The sequence below is a fragment of the Dendroctonus ponderosae genome, unplaced genomic scaffold, assembly GCF_020466585.1.
Source record: "Dendroctonus ponderosae isolate FM_Combo_2020 unplaced genomic scaffold, Dpon_F_20191213v2 Dpon_F_20191213_7, whole genome shotgun sequence".
Lineage (NCBI taxonomy): Eukaryota > Metazoa > Arthropoda > Insecta > Coleoptera > Curculionidae > Dendroctonus > Dendroctonus ponderosae.
The window spans coordinates 6,504,177-6,524,285 of record NW_026018916.1 but is presented as its reverse complement, the minus strand read 5'-3'; the positions used below and the strand labels follow the sequence as shown (position 1 = coordinate 6,524,285).

General features: G+C 31.9%; 1 protein-coding gene and 2 long non-coding RNA genes across 7 annotated transcripts in view; 2 read left to right on the top strand and 1 right to left on the bottom strand.

Moving 5' to 3' along the window:
- Positions 1–59, top strand: part of LOC125505219 — a 2,621-nt gene extending 2,562 nt beyond the window's left edge. Inside the window, exon 2 of the long non-coding RNA XR_007282017.1 lies at positions 1–59. This exon is cut by the window's left edge and continues 361 nt beyond it. This is a non-coding gene — a long non-coding RNA (uncharacterized LOC125505219).
- LOC109543087 overlaps positions 1–18,860 on the bottom strand; it is a 24,268-nt gene extending 5,408 nt beyond the window's left edge. For 3 of the 5 annotated variants that reach the window (XM_048668642.1, XM_019912615.2, XM_019912616.2), the window contains exons 1-20: positions 18,624–18,860; positions 12,024–12,314; positions 11,766–11,937; positions 10,384–10,457; positions 5,637–5,839; positions 5,409–5,577; positions 5,166–5,336; positions 4,971–5,104; positions 4,754–4,884; positions 4,488–4,696; positions 4,149–4,281; positions 3,986–4,084; positions 3,682–3,924; positions 3,375–3,599; positions 2,358–2,562; positions 2,092–2,205; positions 1,789–2,015; positions 1,578–1,703; positions 389–802; positions 195–329 (exon numbers count right to left, since the gene is read on the bottom strand). In XM_048668642.1, coding sequence (XP_048524599.1) covers positions 195–329; positions 389–802; positions 1,578–1,703; positions 1,789–2,015; positions 2,092–2,205; positions 2,358–2,562; positions 3,375–3,599; positions 3,682–3,924; positions 3,986–4,084; positions 4,149–4,281; positions 4,488–4,696; positions 4,754–4,884; positions 4,971–5,104; positions 5,166–5,336; positions 5,409–5,577; positions 5,637–5,839; positions 10,384–10,457; positions 11,766–11,937; positions 12,024–12,314; positions 18,624–18,653 — 3,505 coding nt within the window. In that variant the 5' untranslated portion in view covers positions 18,654–18,860. Of the gene's footprint in view, positions 1–194; positions 330–388; positions 803–1,577; positions 1,704–1,788; positions 2,016–2,091; positions 2,206–2,357; positions 2,563–3,374; positions 3,600–3,681; positions 3,925–3,985; positions 4,085–4,148; positions 4,282–4,487; positions 4,697–4,753; positions 4,885–4,970; positions 5,105–5,165; positions 5,337–5,408; positions 5,578–5,636; positions 5,840–10,383; positions 10,458–11,765; positions 11,938–12,023; positions 12,315–18,623 lie in introns of those variants that run through there. The other 2 variants (XM_019912614.2, XM_019912617.2) reach the window with 2 other exon arrangements.
- Positions 7,411–8,229, top strand: LOC125505221. Its single transcript, XR_007282019.1, has 2 exons — positions 7,411–7,693; positions 7,997–8,229. It is a non-coding gene; the product is annotated as an uncharacterized LOC125505221 (long non-coding RNA).
- Positions 18,861–20,109: the final 1,249 nt, after the last annotated feature.

Sequence of the window (20,109 nt, the reverse complement as noted above, 5' to 3'; positions counted from 1 at the left end):
TTTATTTTAATTATAATTAATAATTTGTTACATTTAGCAATATAGAACAATTGTACGTGCTCTGCAAGTAAGCCACTCAAATGACTAAAATGAAGAGATTTACTGATATAAGAATCAATCAATCAACTATTATAGATAAATTATATGGAGAGAAAGATAAAACTATTTAGAACATAATAGTCCAGTAAAAGTACCTCGTCCTCGACCCCTTCTACCACCTCTGATAAATCTTTCTGGAGGTCCTTCATATCCGGGTGGTGGAAAATTAGAACTAAATCCGTCAATTCGATCAGGAGGAATTCCAAACCCTTCATCTCCAAACGAAGGACCTTGAACCAATAATTATATAATTAAAAAATTGATTTAAATTATTTGTTTGCAGTCTCACCTCTAAATGGAGGTTTATCAGGTGCAAAATGACACGGACCGTCAGGCCTAAAGGAGTCCGGTCCTTCAGGTCCAAAAGCGCCGAAAGAGCCTAATCCATCCCCATCAAATGATCTCGGTCCGCCAAAGCCGAATTCTTTAGAACCACCAGTTTCATATCTTTCTCGACCAAATTGCTTGGAATCTTGCAAATCAGAACCCAACTCAATTCCTCTTGACGAGGTCAATAACTGTAGACTATCTTCATTTTCATTGCATGGAGTAACTGATGATTCATTATTGCCTTGAGGTACTCCTTCGTTATTTAAATCAGCTGATTTATTATCGGGCGGACTTGGATTTCGTACTAAATCCGTGGATGATCTATCTTCTCGTCCGGTCTCAGGTGGTAAACTTGAAAAAATGTCTTCTGAAACTAAGAAAAGCTTTATTACTCCGATGCAAACAAAATAAGTAATATAGTAAGCACATTGCTGTTTGACTAAATATCGGTTGAATTTCTATCGTTCCTGAGTTCAGCTCAAAAACGTAATCATACATTATGTTGCATTTCGCCTTACCCATTAAAAGCGACTAGCACAGTCATTGGCGAAAGAGACTCAATTACATTAATAATAAAATTATAAATTCATCAAATATGTGGTATGAAATTGTAGCAATTTTTTTAATTTTTTCGTCAAATCTAATGCTTTGATTTGTTTTCTATGTAATTCACCTCATTATGGTGATTTCATTTATGGTAATTGCCGTTCTATTACTTTCGACTTTCAAATGACGAAGAAATCAGTTGAGCAGAATTCAATGCTTTAGAATTTCATTTTTTGATTGAGCTCCCTTAATAAAGGCCCTTGCCACCTTAATAAAGGGTATGGTAAATACTGAGTGGAATAAAGACCAAAAATGGCAAAAAGCCAGGTTTTCGTTTTTAATAGATTGCTTGCTCCGTATTTGGCAAAAGCCATCAGAAAACTATATTTACAATCTGAACGATTATGAATGACCTTACAGGAACAGTAAATTAAGATGTTCTATGTTAGAAATTTTTGTACCATAAGTTCAGAGATGCAGTGTTTCTCAATAGAAAAATAGAGTAAATCATAGTGGTTTCTCAGGTTACTAGTACCAAAAATGTGTGTTTTAAACAAAATATTTAGCTTGTGGCGCAAAGCGAGTATTAAAAGATTCCTTACCACTAACAGGTGGTTCAAAACGTAATCCTCCTTCCTTTGGAGAATCAGCTTTTGCCTCGGAAGCTCCTAGATTTCGGGGAGAAGCTTTCCGTTCGCTTTGATCCGCCGCGTTATCGAAGTTAATACCTAAATTAATAGTTTAGTTGCATTCTTAATCGATAATAGTATAAATACATAAAATAAATAAATATAAAAAATAAGAAAAGCATACCAGCCATTTCTTTAAGTCGGTCATTAAGTGTTTTTGATCTGTCATTTTTCTCTCGCGTATCAACAGAATCTCTCCGTTCAGTAGATCGAGCCGCATCTCTCCTCTCAAAAGAATCGTCTCGTCTATCATTTGTATCACGTCGACCAAGAGGACCTGCGCGGCGATCATAACCACTATCTCGACGATCCGACGAACCTCGGTCATCTCTGCGATCTACTGCACCCCATCTGAAATAAATTAAGCAAAATCGCAAAATTAACATCACAGCCCTAAATATATACAAACTTCTCAAAGGAGATTTACCTATTAACACGATCTCTGTCGCCCCCACGGCGATCTCTATCTCGGCCGCCTCTGCTGAAATCCCTGTCTCTATCTCGACGCTCGCGATCACGTGCTCCATTTCTATCCCGGTCTCTAATGAAAAAGAATCCAATAAAAACATATATTTTAAATATGTATTAAAAAAATTAGTTCAGAATCTTCCGGATACCGGCAACATATGGGAACACCCACGGAACTTTAATATTCGCTGCATCTCGTTAATATTTCTTTCTATTTAACATTACCTGTTTTGATCTCGTTCCCTGCTCCTACTCCTCCTCCGACCTCTTTCATTGCTGCGATCTCTCTTGTTATCTCGTCCATCTCTCCTGGAAGGTGAGAAGCGAGAGTCATCTCGCCTGTTGTCTCTAATAAAAGGGACATTCAGTGCAGCTTGAAGCTGATCGCTCAATGCAATATTTGGTGGCGGTTTGTTCAAGTCCGGATGTACTAAAATTACAAAAAGTAAAACTTGAGGCTACTGGATATGGATTGGGCTATTGTCGAGTCATAGATTGTCACCCACATTTCCCCGCCACGGTGTTTCCAAAATTTAAAACTCAATCAGTATTAAATCACACAGTGATGGGAATCAGTTAGAATTGAAAGGAAGCAGGTGTGGGCACACTGAAGAAAATCCAATCAAACGACATATTTTTTTTTGTAATAAAGTGTATATTGAAGTGGTAATCAGTTAGAATTGATTGAAGCCAGTCAGCAGCCCTAATTAGAAAAACACAGCTATCAAGCAGGTTTTTTGGAGTAACCAATACTTAGAACCAATTTTAGGATGATAATGGATTTATTCAAACTAAATGAATAAACAAAAAAATCGATTTGACTGCTATACGGGCGGATTTTTTTTCAAATATTTGCACTAGCCTATAATCAGTGCGTGAATGAATAAAGTTTTTGTGTTTTATTTCTTTATTTACAAAATTTATTATGGTTACCTACAATACAATAAAATTGTATTTGTCTAAAAATTAGTTTTTTATGTTTATTTAAAGCTATTTGTTATATTTATAGAAACTATTACATGCGGCTCATGTCGGAGTATACTTCTAACAATAGCGTTCCGAATACCACAAATAAACTTCACGAGTGTTTTTTGGAGAAGAGCGTCAAGTTTCATAAAATGACAAATGGTAAGTAATTTGACTTGATTTTACGTTGATAAGATTAGTCGGCGATCTTCTTAATTGCATAATTTATACTCAAATTATAATTGCGTTATTAGAATGTGTATAAACCTATCATACCTGCATCTTCCATTTCAACGTCCATACTATCGTCCATAAGCGAATGCAAAGGCGGAGGCGGAAGATGCGTTGGAAGTTGAGGTGGTAAACCCAACGGTTGCCCCGTCAAGTTCATTAAAGACTCGCTCAGATTACGCAGTTTTACATCTGAGGAAGGTTGTGCATTTGGCTTTTGCTCTTGCTGCTGTGGAGGCGGCATTCCAGGCGGAATAAACCCGGGAGGTCCTAAAATGACAGACCAAAATATATAAAACAATTTAAGTTATTTGAAACATCAATTTTAACATTTTTCATTTGTATGACTAACCTTGAAAAGGCGACCCGACTCCTAATCCCAAATTAGACATTATAGAAGGAGGTGCCATATTGGGTGGCGGCACTCCCAATGGCAAATTAGCCAAGTTTGCCATGTTAGGAATCATGCTCAAAAATCGGTTATTCATTTGAAACGGATTTACCATAGAGAGCATTGGGGGTTGCATGAGACTAGAAGGTGGGAGTGGAGGAGGCTGGCTGGTATCGATTGTTGAATGATTAGATGTGTCACCAGCTAAAACAAGATAAAGCACGGTTAAACCAGATTACAACACTTTCAATTTTATAACTGTTACCTCCCATTAAAAATGGTGTCAAATCTGCAACTTTCTTCTTTGCACTTTCTTCAACTTTCATCTTCATCCAATCAGGCATAGAATCTTCATCGATCATACCTGAAAAGAGTGATCATAAGTTAAACAAAAGAACAGATAAACAAGTTATAAATTAGCTCCATACCACCGTCTTCCAAAGCTTCCAAATCCATGTCTGGCCTAAGTTTGTTATATGGGATATAAGACACTCCTAAATCACCTTCCCAATAATCCTTTAGATCTTTGCCTTTCACTCCCTTTCCAGGAGCCCAAGCAATCTAATAGAAAGATGAGAATTGCAATTAATTAACAATACATTTAACTTTTGAAAAAAATAGGTCTAACTGCTTAAGCCCGTGTCCCACGCATCCGTTTATACGATGGTACGATGATACGAAAGTGTCTCTTTGGTTGGAGATATGTTAGTTCGTACGACCGCGGACGAATGACTTGAATTAATCGCTCTAAAATATCGACTACTTACCGTTATGGCTTTTCCATGTAGATTATAGTTTTTCAATTTTGCAAGACATCTTGCTGCGTCTTGCCTCCGATGCATAACAATAAACGCACATCCTCGAGGTGATATTAAATCGATACTCACAATATCACCAAATTCGCCGAAGGTATTTGACAGATCATCTTGGTGAACTAATTTGGAAAGATGCCCCACCCACAAAGTAGTGCTGCACACTGAAAACCCATGCAAAAGTCATATAACCAATTACAACTACATTTGATTTAACTTGCCGCTCAAATTGTTGCTTTTCATAGCAGGTAACCCTCTTTTTTTTCGCTCCTTGTCCTTTTCTGTTTCCTTTTGCTTTTCGCGCTTCTCCTTTTCTTTCCTATCTTTAGATTTAGACCTATGCCTTCTACCCCTATAACAAAACAATATATATACATAACATAAAAGATAATTGCAAAGACACTAGATTCGATATATTTTTAAATTTTTCTACTTTACCTAGATCTAGATCTACTTCTCGTTCTTCGTCGTCTGTCTTTTTCTCTGCCTCTATCGCGTGATCGTGAACGGCTTCTTTTCCGTTTGTATCGTTCATCTTCTGAATGTGAATCATCATGATCCAAGTTGATTACCTGTAAAATTAAAAATATTAGATTAAATATACCATTTTCACAGCTCAAATAACAAAGTTACTTCAACTTCATTGGTGACAGGCTGACTACCATAAAATGTATTAGTATCATTCTGGATTTCGTATCCTTGTCCTATTTGGATCTCTGGTTGAGGTGCAATGAAATGAAGCCCCCCGATCATACTCGTCGTTGAACTTAACTTGAAGTCACACTCGGCTGCGAAAGGTAGGTTCTGCAAAAAATTAATAAATTGTTTGCGGTTTTCGTAAATATGTAAAAATCGCAAATAAACATCGATTCTTACAGGCACAGTTTGAGCTAAACGTTTATCAAATTCATCTTCTTGCAGCTTCATTTCATGTAATTTCTTCATTCGGTCATTCTCTGATTCTACAGACGGTGGGTTCACAGCGCCTGCCAATGTGCTTTGCAGTGTCTGAAGTTGCCTCAGCACTTCTGGATTAGTCAGAAGGCTGAAAATAGTTTCAAATGAACAAAAATATTCAGCATATATTCAGTATCTTCGACCAACCTAGCTACTGGGTCGGCAGATGATGAACCGGACTGGGTCGGTCTTGGACTGGGATTTACTTCTTCCTCATCATCGCCATAATCAAAGTCGAGAAGTTTTTTGTCGAAATGCACTTGCTCAGCCCTGACCGTAGCAGCGTCCGCTCCTTTGGATAGCAAACGTTGAAGATGCTGCAGTTGTTGCAACACTGGATCGGTTAGGTTCTGCAAATAATTAAATGTTATGCAGACATTTGTAAATGTTTATGTGTAATATACGCATGCCATAAAATAAATAGGTTTCAATGCCATGTCTAAATAAGTTGCTCAATTATCTTATACTTAAACACATAATATACAACAAACACTACTTTACATAGTCAACAAAATAGTTTCAAGTTAACATTACTTGCCTTATAATTATACAAAACAATTAAATAAACCGTGTAAGTTAACTAACTCATATTAAAATATTTCATAGTTCAATAATTTTTCAGGTGAAAGTTGCATTTAGGATACGCATGATTATGAGATTAGTCTAATTTAAACTTCAGTTTCAAAGGTAGAAATATTTTTGTCAAAGTTTAAAAAGTATACGTTTGTTATATAATAATAAGTTTGTTATGTAATAATACTCGCATCGATTTCAAAATATTCGCACTTGATAATTAAAATATTATAGTATAAAATGCAATGAACAGAAGATTCTAAATATTAAAAGAATGATTCCAACTCCTTTGGCTGCTTTTTCTTTTGGCAACTGATAGCAAATACATGGAGAATACAAAAAATTTGGTAAAAGTAGCTAAAAGTAGCAGGTTGGTCAAATTTATTACATTTACTGAAGACCATAGGAACAGTTGAGATTTCATAAAATAATTGGTATTATAAGACGAAGAATAAAATCGTATAACAACTCGAATAATATTTCACAACCCGGTTATAATAACAATAACTCACAATTCTGAGAACTAGACACACATTTTCGACTCGGCTGAATATTATCGGATCTAAAAGTGAGCGTCTTGCAAATTCGTTACTCTGTGTAATAACGAACTGGTAGTTTTTTCCATTGCAATTATTTAAATCAAAATAAAAATTATGAAGCATCTACATCTTGCCGATGAAATTTCAATCGGCAAATTGCGTGAATTTACGTAAAACATAAACAAGGATTACTTTTTAATGTTAATTATCAAGTAGTAATGAGTTTATTAGGGAAATGATTTGACCAACTTGAAATAATAAGATTAAATCGACAATCCTCATAACTCATAAAACTTACTCAAGTTTTATATCGACAAAACTCATAATAGCCTCAATTTGTTTTAAGTCGGTAAAACGAATTTAAAGACAGATAGTTAAAAAAAGACAATTAACAGTTTTTGCAATGTGGGAAAATGGTTTTGGCTCCACTGATATTCCTACTCAAATTTCGGTTTTGAAAATGTCTGCCTAAGATTCAAGAAAACGTCAGACAGAAATCCAAACGAAAACAAGTTTTACACATGGAGACACCAATAGTTAAAGGATTTAGTTTGCCTGTTAGATATTCGACATAAAAGATTTAATATTTTTAAAGTTAAGTGGGCATATACGTCAGGATAACCGTTTGGCATTTCAAAGTGCGTGTTTTTGAAAATAACCGAAATAAATAGTTCAACTAAGTTTTGCTTCAGATCACATACAACTAAACTTCCTGTTAACTTCTTACATTCAGTTAACAGGTCTATTTCGAAAACTCTCTGATCCATTATTCAGATTGTGGGCTTAAAGCTAAAACTGACCAAGTCTAAAATATCGGGACTTCGTCAGTTTTTGCAGGCAAATATTTTAGTTTTTTAAATTACTTCGACAAACACAAAAACGGCAATTTTGGACTTGGTCACTTTTAGCTTTAAACCCAAGATATACAATAAAAAATATTTGGTTGGGTATCAGTTCAAGTTGTTTAGATCAACGGATAAATGAAAAAACCTGAAAACTCAAGAGAAACAATACAGCGTCAATTTTACAACAGTTCATTCATATCGTAGATACCTTATAAAGTGAATGAATTTATATAATATTACATGAGAGGTAAAGTAATTTTAATCCGAATATGCTTCAGAAGCTCAAATTGGTAACATAATATAGAAGGAACTATAAACAGACAATTGTATCTTATGGATAAGTTTTCAAGCTCATTTAGAATGCACTTGCTGTCGAGTTGTTCACTTCATGTTTATTTTACAGTTGTCCAAATAATGTTTCATAATTATTAGAAATCACCGCGAATTGTGAACTATATGGTTCTTATCATCGCTTGAACTTGAAAATGCACCACACCTTTTTCTTGCAATGTAAATAAATAACAATTCAATATTATTTTATCTGTTTTAGGCGGTTCTACTCAAATATATTCGAGAATCCGGAAACGATTTACCAATGATATTTCGAATTTAATAAATATTATCAACAACCAAGAGAAGCACCTAGTGATGAAGAATGACGACGCGATTGATGAACATCTAAATTAAGTATATTTTGATGTGCATAATATGCTTATAATGTGTTATTTCCAGTATTAGGTTTTAGGATGTACTTCATATTCTAAAAATATAATCTAAATATAATATTTAATGTTCTCGTGCTATTACTGTTAAGCGTTAATTTAGTAAGATATATTTGACAACGTATTAACGGAATTGCAAATTATTCTTAGTTTACTATTAAAAATTTTAGTTCAAAAAGTGTAATTTGAAGCGCATTTTAAAGAATATTATCGGTTAATGGGTGTTTAGGAATTTTAAATCTTACATAGAACCAAATGTATACAAGAACAGTCTCCAATATACATTGGATGGGTTGTGAGGAAAAGTTCAATGTAGTGGCAGTATAATCACTATAAAGTCAGTATAAGCACATTACGCCCACTAAATTCAGCACAATTTTAGTAATGATGAATCATGAAAAAGAGCTTGAAGGAGAATAGTGCAGAAAAAAAAATAATTTATACCGGCGAATAAATTAAGATTAAACTCGAACAATTCTTTAAAACAAATTAAATATCTTGTGATAAAGTAATAGTGAATCGAGTCAATATCATGCCAATCCAATGACCAACATTTAAATATATTTTCCTTCGCGTCTCGCCGAATTTTTTTTGCATTTAACGAGTTTACTTATTATTCTAAAATTCAAAGATTCCAAGATCTTTTTAGCATATTGTAGAGCGGGTTTGGATAGGCATTGGATTCACGTTTTAGTATTTGCTAAATGCACATAATTATGAGATGTTTTCGATATTGGACGTTTAATAACGAGAAAGTAAAACACAATAGCCTTTGAAGACTCCAAACAAGAATATCTGATTCAACCTTCAATTTGGAGTAATAATGATAATGAAAATTTAAGAAGATAAATTTTCTAAAACCGAAACGTTAAAAAGTCAAATGATTGTCGACACTGACTCACCCTGTATATAATTAATTTTAGAAGTAATTATAAATTTTCTATTCATCCAACTATTGTAATATCACAGTTTTCGAAATTTTCATATTTTACCATATACCACGTTAAACATATTCAAAAATGTTATATTTGACAGAGAACATGAGGAGATCATTCGAATCCGCAATGTGTTTTAACGATACAAAATGGTCGGATTTTCATCACAAACTCGAACAATTGAATCACACTGAAGTTAAATAATCAGTAAAGTTTATAAAAACTTGTACACTTAAACGCTTCGTTCCGAAAGTAATTTGGGCGTTGAGATTTCTATTCTTTCAATCTTAAGAAGCAAGCTTAAAATCTCATAAATTATCACTTTTTATTAAAAGGTGCATTTTTGAATGTACTTGTTTTAAAAAAAATTAACTCACTTTACTTCACTTAACGGGACAAATGTTTTAACAAAGAGTGACAAGTTTTTTATAGCATGGGGTTTTTCATAAATTTAACAATACTAAAAAAATTTCGATGCATGTACGAAGCACAGATATTCATTCACGAGCATACGTTTATAGAAACTTTTGATCTAAAATAATTTGAACACTGTAATACACAATAGAATCAAAATTAAGATTGTAATCTTTGTCTTCACTCTGCTGGCAAGACTTTTTTAATTAAAATTATTATTGAATCTAGGAAGTGTGAAACTATATGTGCAATATCAGAAAAAATCGTCAAATCAATTTTGCAACAAATAAATGAATAAATAAATAAATAAATACATATAAGCACAATGTCAAAATATGTTCACAACTGAACGGATTTTCGCCATAGTTTGGTATTGAATTACAAAATAATTTTAAATTATTCTTTCCGTTTCCCTTCGATTTTTAAATAGACATTTTACAAAACGAATTAATATTAGCGAAGTGCTGCCCCAATTACATAATTGATTGACATCCTCGCCTCTATCCAGCTTTTAACTATAAATCACATTACAGCCATCAGCAAGGCGGAATTGCAAGATAATATGGAAAACATTGAGCAATTAACTTAATTAATCCGCATTTAATACATTATAATATTAGGAATAAAGTTATACAAAAGTCATGTGGAATTTAAAAGGAAAATGACTACGTTCTTCACAAAACAATGACTTGCAAAAATAAAAGTGAGTACAACATATCTTTTTACATAACTTGAACCAAATTGAAATTACTTTTTAATCGAAATTCACCCACTATACATTTTCCATTTAAATATCCAATGTCTTCTTCGGTAGCATTTTATCCCTCGGTTGCGTACTGATATCTACAGTTATACCAAAAACTAACCAAATTAGCTGCAGGTGTCTCCGATGATGTAGGCTGGTTGACTTTGGTGGGTGTTCTTTGTAGAGCAGGAGAACCTATCATGAACAACTTATTTAGACAGTGGCATGCGCATCGCAATGTGCCAAAAATGCTCATTATTTTCTCAGAATTCTCGATTCTCATTGACGATATCAAAACTGTTTAAACCAAGACGAGTACAGAACCTACCCTCAAATAAAATTTAAAAAAATTGCCATTAAATGAGTATTTTTTATAAACACATAGATATTTAAACTTGAGGTTAAGTTTCATAATCGAATATAGACAACATGCAATTAAAAAATAATTTAGCAATAATCATTTGTATTTAATTATCTGGTATTATTGGTGAATATCATATCAAGATTGAAACATTTTAATAATGATTGGTAATCACCAATCACTAATAAAGAAGAAGATACATGTTGTCCATATTTTGTAAACTAGTGACTTACCTTTAGTAGAGCCCCATATCAAGCAATTCCATTATAAGCAGATCCAAATTTAAACTTACCTTTTTGATTAGGGTATGACATGTGAATCGGTGAGAACAATATAAAATATTCCACTTTTACTAAATAATTCCAAAATGTCATTTCGAATTTTGAACAATTTTATGCGTAGCTTTTCATACAAATATAGTCCCAAAACGAAAGGTAAATAGTCTCATTCAGGTTGTAAATCTTATATGAATACTTTTTGAATTCTATGACTTTCTAGTTTCGAAATAACTAAATTAGATACCAATTATATTGAATACAATTGTATGATTGAAGAAAATTGGGCCAAACATCAATAATCAATAATAATTACCATAAAATGATTCTTGTCTATATTGAAAGTTTTTGAATTTATTCAAACAATAAATTATAAAATAAATAGTAATTAAAATTAAAAAATACTTCCAACTGAAACAATTATAATTCTACAATTGTTATAAATATGTTGCGATGTTTGATAGCATCCAAAATTTACCTTTATATGAATGCACCAAGTTACTGATTTAAATTAAATATATTTTTTACCGTTTCAATGCAATAAACCAACTTTTGACATACAGTTGCAAAGTAGATGATAAACAATTGTTTCTGTATCCAATTCTTGGACAAATATTATGTAATTCGTTGTTAACCGAGTTCAACCGAAAGTGAAACAAATAAATAAATACAAGCGCTATTTCTTTTCCTAAATCAGCTGTTTTGTATATCAAGTCCCCCGTCATTTTTATTAAACTCCTTATAAAAAACCGATATGTCCTCTTTGCTCTAGTTAAAATAATGTTTTTCGAAATCCTGATCAATTCTGATAAATATTATTGGCACATTGCAAAAACCTTCAAATTGCATAACATCTACTGTACCAACCTTTTGCGACTTGGGACTGCGCTCCATTCGTTTGCTGAATAGGTGTGCTTTGCTGCTGTATTTGCTGATGTATCGGATTATTTGGATCAGCCAAGTCAAACAAAGGCTGAATCACTTCAGGGGCAAATACTTGATTCTTTTGCCACAAATTTAACACTCTGATAATTTTGCTCTGTAAAATTCAAATGTGTTAGATATATATGTTCTTGTAAATCTATAGCAATATTTTAATGTTAGGCGCCAAAATCAGACTCTTACCTTATCTTCAGGGGGACATTTAAATAAGTTGACAAAAGTCTGCTGCAAACTCTTCGAAAATCTGGGTGCAAAAACATCTTTCTCAGCACCAAACTGGTGTCTAGACTGTCTCACTATCGAATCGATCACATAAAGACCAGGTACTTTGTATTCTGGCTTACATTTGAGAATGAATTTTTCTACACTCTGGACCACATGTTTGTAGAACTTAATAGCTTTTATAGCTCCTCTAGTTAGGGCAGTCATTTTGGCTTTTGATATTGGAGGCTTCACTTCATATAAAGCTGAAAGCTGTAACAAAAACGTTGGTTGTAGGAACAGAATAATAAATAGCTTAAATATAATATTCTAGTATTTACGAATAACTAAACCATAACTCAACAGTATCCCTTTGGAATACGATCAGAAAATACATCCTCATTTAGCACCTGTTGTTCGATGCGTAAATTCACAAATGCAACATATAAAACTAGAAATGATAATAAACTGTAGCACTACAACCCTGGGTGGGTCTTGGCTGCTTGAACCACCTCTCTCCACCGCTTGTCTAGGATAACATTTGCTAAATAAAACTAGAAAGGATTTATATAAGCTTTTAATACTTTATCAGATCTGGTACGCTCGATTTGTAAGCATAAAATATTATAATTATTATTTTGTAGAACGAACTGAAGTTTATTCAAATGAAATCCTCCGAAAACTGTTGAGCTCAAAGGTTATAGGATACTAATTTTAAATATTTGTGATCCTTTGTAAAACTCCAAAAATATGTAATAATGGATTTTCGTAAAAATAATTAAAATAAAAAATAAAAAAATAAATAATAGTAAAAAATAAGAAATGGAGGGTTTACTTTCCGGTTTAGATGGTGTTCATCAGATTCATACGATACGGATGGATATAGACAGCCGCATTTGATTTTTAACCGTTCGAAAGAGACATTTAACTGTTCAGACAATRACATTGTTGCGTGATTCACGTCACGACATTAATATCATAATGTGAACGATCTTTAAATTGTAAATATTTACTTTGACAAGAACAAATAGAACAGAAGGAGTTAAATTTTACAGACTTTGGTGAGAATAACCAAATTAAATTGTTAAAATTGCAATTTTGCAAAAAGTTGCAATTGATAAAAATGTTCAACTGAATCGAAATGTGATTGCATCATCGAAATTAAAACAAGTATTWTTATTAATCGCGCGAAAWAAATGTATAAAAATTGAMTMGAAAATTTTACATATACAGGGTGTCCCACCGRGAACCACGGCAATCTAAAATTAGGAAAAATTGAGGGAAAGCGATTTAAAATATTTTTAAGATGCATACACKTCCGTAACAACTTGCTTATTTTAAATGTAACACCCTATTATTTTTCCCCTATTCGTTATTCTAAATATATTTCATGTATAACTAAGTCTCACCATGTTTGATATATATATTTGAAATTTTCTGTCAAAAATGGCAGATGTAGAAACTAGAATACTTATTAACTTTTCACATCAGAAAATTTGTGCTAGTTAAATTGAGTCGCATCTCTTGTTGAAAAGAACTCACTTTAATGGATTTTTGGTGACTATTGATATAAAATCATAAACTCCAATTTTCATGAATTTATCTTAAAAATAAAGGTAAGTTCGTATGTTGTTGTGACTGTCACAAAAGCGTTTTAAGTTCAAAATATTGTCAATTTAATGTTTCATATGGCTTCTTGCTGCGAATGACAGTGTTATGGACGACATTAATGTCCCCGTGTGAACGAACTTCAACTCTAATTATTATTTTCGCGACTTAAACGAACCAACAATTTTTGGAGTTACGAAAAATTTAGTATTTTCGCCAGAAAATTTTTCCTAACTCAAAAAGTTATTGGTCCACTTAGGCCGCGAAAAATTCCCTTTATTGGAATTTTCGGACACTAAAATCTAACTCGAATTAAATAACCCAAAATTTCTTATAGGAAAAATTAAAAATTCTTATAGAAAAAATCAGCAGGAATTTTTTTCACTTTGGTTCTGCCTTAGGTATAGGATATGTAAATTGAAATGTTTTATACTATCCTATATTCAATGAAATATGTTTAAAGTGTTGAATAGCATCCAAATGTATTAATATACAGGGTGTTTCATTTAAAATAAGCACGTTGATACCTACTTCCGGTATGACCGGAAGCGTATTTTTTTTACACGGTTTTCTAAAACGTTATCTCTGGTGCGAACGGCTACTTTTCTGGGTTTGCACGCAAAGTTGCATCAGCTCAATTAATTCAACAAAACTTGCTTATCTTGAAATATCCTCCAAAAATAAACACTAAACAGAGATATTGTTTATTTCCGGTTATAACTGAATTTCAAATTACCTCACTATCAAATTATAAAAAGGTCCAATATCGGACTCACATCAATAGTACAACTTAAAAAAATGTCACCAAAAACACTAAAGTTACATCTGAAGAATTGCACGAAAATAGAACGCGTTCTATTAGATAAAATTTATTGCGCAATACAAAATCGCTTAAAAAAATGCCTAAAGTGAACCTGTATGGGGGTGAAAATTGTATGCAATTCGACAGTTGCTGTACCGAATTGCGTAAGTGACAACCTAGCTTTAGTTTAAAAAAAATCGCAATTTGAAATAAATTAATAACAGCTTGATCAGTTTAGTATTTCGGCAATGAATTATTAAAGACATAAGAACAAAATCATCCGGTACTTCAAAAATGTATATGAATTTTTATCCTCAGATTTATTCAAAACACTAAAGTGCTTATATATTTAAATGAATCATTCCTAAATCCGTTCAAAACATGTTCACAAATTTTAATAGTGAGTACATACATATATGTATATGGGAACATAACAATGCGGGATAAAAAATGGCTGGTACTTAATAAGTAAAGCTTTTGCAATTTTTTTACTAATTTTCAAATATCCCGTTAGCATAAACAACAAATTATTTTACATCACTTTACAGCTTTTCAATGCCGTAAAACAAACAACACCATTAAATCAAATACTTTCACAGTCGTTCAAAAAGAATCAATAAGATAGAAATACATAGAATGTATTGTAGTTGATATTCTGTTAAAATGCTTAATATTGTATACAAAAGGTAGTTTTAATTATCCTTCATTGCTATTGACATCGAAAAAATAGGGATTATTTTATTTATTGTTAGTGAACATTTAAAGAAAAAAATAATTTTTTTTTATAAACTACCCTAACTAAAATCAAATTTGAGTTTTAATTTTTCCTCGTTTTTCAATTATTCTGTGCTTAAACCTATTTGAAAATAAAGTGTTAGGAACACAGCTTATACTTTTTCATTTTTTCGCGAGTACCATGCACTGATAGCCGCAATTAAGCCGCTGTTAGGATAAAAGATCTAAATTGAGTATTTCAGAACTGCATTTAGAACACTTCGGAACTGAGGGTACATAACAAACTAACAGATATTTTAAAAGGCTGTATTTAATTGGCATACAATTACATAGACAGGATATGTAAAAATTGTAGTTTTTGATATAGAGTTAGACGTTCGTATCGAACATCAAAATGCAAGAATAAACTAATATTCAATTAATTTAGTTGATTAAAGTAGACATATTATTTTAAATATTTGTAATGGTACCGTATTTAACGAATAAATGTTGACCTTTCAAAAAATTTGTTTCTAATTTAATAATGATGCAGAAATGAAAATGGATTCGATACCTCCACCATTAGTATCAGATGAACGAATTCCATAGAGTTGTTCACACCAGTAAAATTAAAATAATTTAAATAAATTTTCATTATGCAGTGAATCCCAGAAGTAATGTCTAAATGCATTTAAAATTCAGCGAACTGTTTTTCGGAAAATGGCAATTTTCTTATATCAAATTTATTTAAACAGGGTGGTCCAAAAATTATTTACGACCATCATTTTTTTTCAAATGGGAGCACCTGTTTTTGAACGATAGAAAGCAGAAGATAGATGCTTAAATAAAGAAAATAGTCAAGTCTTAAAGGTCAACTGTATGTATAAGCAAACACGTAAGTTGATACGTATTAAGATATAGTAAGGTTTTACTACCATTAATCATTACTATACACATGCAAAATCCTAAATGTATGTACTTCCAAATTCGCATTTTAGAGTTCTATCAATTCAATGTCATAAATTTGCCGAACATGAAATCTTTTATAAACAATTTGGTGTTTTTTACATTTTCTGGTAAATTAATAGATATAATTCAAACAATCCTAATATTAATTTTGATATGATTATACATAGTTATAGTTGAAATAAATCTCTTACTTTCACTTTAGGTAAGTATACTTAGCTTATCTAATTTTCGGACGCAATGTTTTTTGCGCATTTTTATTTTATTTTCTTTCTATTGATAAAAATAACTTCTGATTTCTTTCTATAAATTTTTTATTGCACATATTTCCTTTCTTTTATCGCCATTTATTTTATTTTTTTAATGCAACATTTTGACAATTTTCTAATTATTTGCAGTGCTGAGTGTTAAGGCAGGGTGGCTGTTTTTTCGCAATTTCCAGTCGACATTTTTGGAAAGGAGGTTTTTACCTCTGTTGCACTTTTATTAATATAATCACTACAAATAAATTTAAGAAGATAATTCAAGAAAAAATATATAATGACAAAAAATGGCACGGAGAAGTACAGTAATTGTAATTCAGTATTTTTCTGTAGGCATGTGGATATTTTACTGTTTTTTCAATACTAGAGTTTGAGAATATTTTTCAGGATGTTCATTTTTGGTTTATGGAAACGATATCGGGCTCATCTCGGTCAGGATTGCAGCTTCTTAAAGAAATTAGATCACAGAATTTGCTAACGTCCCAGTAATAAAAAACATCATAGGATGTTGAGAAATTAAACGCGACATTTTGATTAAACATTTACACTCAACTATATATAAATATTGCGAACAGTTTATTCAGTCTAAATAAACTATTCTTTTCCATGATGGTCCTATTTTTATATGTCAGACTTTAAGGGCATATTTTTACTCGAATACCCGAAAAAACTGTGTCACTTCAATTCAATTTTGTTTTTAATTACAAATCAACCTACTTTTTTAATGAGTTGTATTACTTTACAGTTTTACACTAAATTTTTAGGAAACTACTATTGAACATCGCTCAAATGCACTAATTTTTACACTTTTAGAACAAGTAAATACACATTTTATTTCTAACGAAAATTAGCGCATAGGAGCGAAGTTCAATGGTCATTTCATCAAAATCTTAAACGTAATAAGACTCATTAAAAAAGTCGGTGGATTTGGTCATGCACATGTATTGGAAATTTGGAATGACTCTAATGACTTTCCTGGAAAAGTATTGACTTCCAAAAAGTCTGAAGACGTTCTTTTTTACTTGAATATTACGTAGTTTCATTAAATGCTTCCTCAAAGTTACCTTATAAAAAGATTTAATTTGTTCAAGTTGTATACACGTCCCTAGCAAGTTTTTGTAAATGGTTTATTTCTAGATTTATTAAGCCTGTGAGGCTTAACATGGATACCGTTTCGTATTTTACCTGTTTTTAAGAAATAAAATAACAAGCATTTGTTGAAGGAGTGCAGTTTTAAGAGTGGTCCCTTTCTATAGTTGACAATTTTGAACCATCCTGTATATTACATTTCTGTTCTTGCATGTAGATTATGTCCTTAGAGTATCGTATAAAATTGGACCATTCTCTATATTTTTAATACGTATGTACGTTCTTACACGTTTTATTCAAAATAGTAAGACTAATACCCGAAAATGCAATTTTAAGTTCATGCAATTTCATAGTATGTTCTACATTAAAATGTTTGAAGAGTATTGGTAAGACATAATAACTTATGAACTAGGGTATTTGCAAAATATTGCTTAAATTCACATTAATATACTACATTTTCTTAATAACAGTTGCAATTAATTAAAATGTATAACATATCTTTGAACATTTTTCGAAACCGAAGTTTTTAGTTGTATCTAAATAAAGATTCAATTTCATTTGATGATCCAGAGCAAGATTTCTGTTAAAAAGAAGTTGAAAATGTGTTGAATGTCGAAAAAATTGAATGTAAAATTGAAATTTCTTGAATGTTGTATTTTCAAATTATCTTCTAAATCTAACTTCCCAATGTTCTCCCCACATAACTAAATAGATACCTCATATATTTTCATATAGGTCTTTCATAAAGATCTTGGCCTATGTTTATGTCATAGATATTTATAATTTAATATCAAATTATTTTCCTGTAAAAACTCAGATATATCATGTGATTGGCCATCATATTGATATAACATGTGATTAAAATTTGCTATTTGATATAATTTACTCAGTTTGGGCACGTTTCTTTTAAACATTACATGATGGCTGGACATCTCTAAAAGGTTAGGTTACAAATTCCTAAAATACTCAATCCTGTCGGCTTAAGTACCTTCGGGCCGTTTTAAACAGTTAGAAAATAGCTTAGAAGCTTGCATACTCCTATTAGGAGTAAAGCTAGGGAAATATGGATTTAATTTTTATTTCTCCGGAAAATAATCAATGGTCCAAATCGTTTGCGTTCAGTGTCAAAAACAAATTTACCTCCGCATTGAAGGCTTTCACAGCCTCCATGGTATGTATTTATGGCTTCTTTTCGGCTCCACTAATACACTGCACCTTCACGCATTCAATGTTTATTCTATTATTTCGCAATTAGACTTGGGGTAAAAATGGAAATCGGAAAAACGACGCCATTTTACAGGACACAGCGCAACATTAAATGTCACTAATGACGCAGATGACGCTAATTAGGGATCTTCTGTGGTGATGCTTGTGGCGAACTCTATCCGCGACTTCTCAAGTAGCAGCTCCAACCAAAACGCCACAGAACACCTCTGAAACGCCAGCTAAATCCACAAAATATCCCCCTGGGGGTATATTCTGTGGCTATATCTCACCCTACTGAGAGTCCCCTACTTGTCTTTATCTATATCTATATCTAAGGGTAGGCCCATAGAGAAAGTAAAATAAGTACTAAAAATTACTTACTCTATGGGTAGGCCCGGGACGAAATAGTATTGGTAAGAGAGTTTTTAAAGTCCGTGAAAATTTGTCTGCTGCAACACTTCCCAAAATGTGTTGATGGTTTCAAACGGAAAAGAAAAACGAAGAGATTTAAAACATTTTTGGGTAGCTTTTAATGAAAAAAGTTTTTTTGAGTATCTATAAATATATCTTTGAGTATTTAATAAAGGTAACAAAGATTTAAACAATAATTTAAATTTAATTTAAATAATAATTTTGTTAATTTTTTATTGTACATACTTTCCTGACTGTGTTTCAATTCCAAATCAAAATTCATTCCTGGGTGTCAGCCATTTCTTGTCTCTATTTATCAATCAAAATACGTTTCGGTGTATTTTTCCACCATCATCAGTTTTTCTAAAATAACACATAGTTAAAAAAAAATTCATTAATTTAAAAAACAACCACCGTTCGTCAACAGCCTCATCATATCACACATTAAAATACATCACAATAGCAATACTTTACAACATTCTAAAATTAATTAGGCCTAACAGGTGATTAGTCAGGACAATCAAATTTGGGAAGAGACTAGAATTCTTCGTTCAGATACTTAAATATTTTTACTTACATGTGTAGCGTTGTTGCTGCTTTAAGCCCTGGCATGCATTTGGAGTATTAATTTTGTCCATTATCGGACACAAAGCGAATAAAATAATGTTTATATTCATTTCTTTTACTTTCAGCTATTTTTCTTTGCATTCTGAGAATATTATTTTTGGTTTGCAAAATTCTTCAATATACCAGGTGTTAGTCAATATTCTATGTTTATTTCATTTAATTAATGTATGATATACTGAGCTAAGATTGTCGGTATCGATCTGAAATTCATAGCATTGTTATGTTTTTTCATCTGTATCATTTCATGGACTCTTCTCTTATTATAATTCCTCTCGTTAATCAGTATTTTTGTTATCAAAATCAAAATTATGCAACTTCTGTTGTGCATGCTGTGCTAATGCTGTACCATTTTCGTTATTTTTCTGAGGCTATACTTATGTTC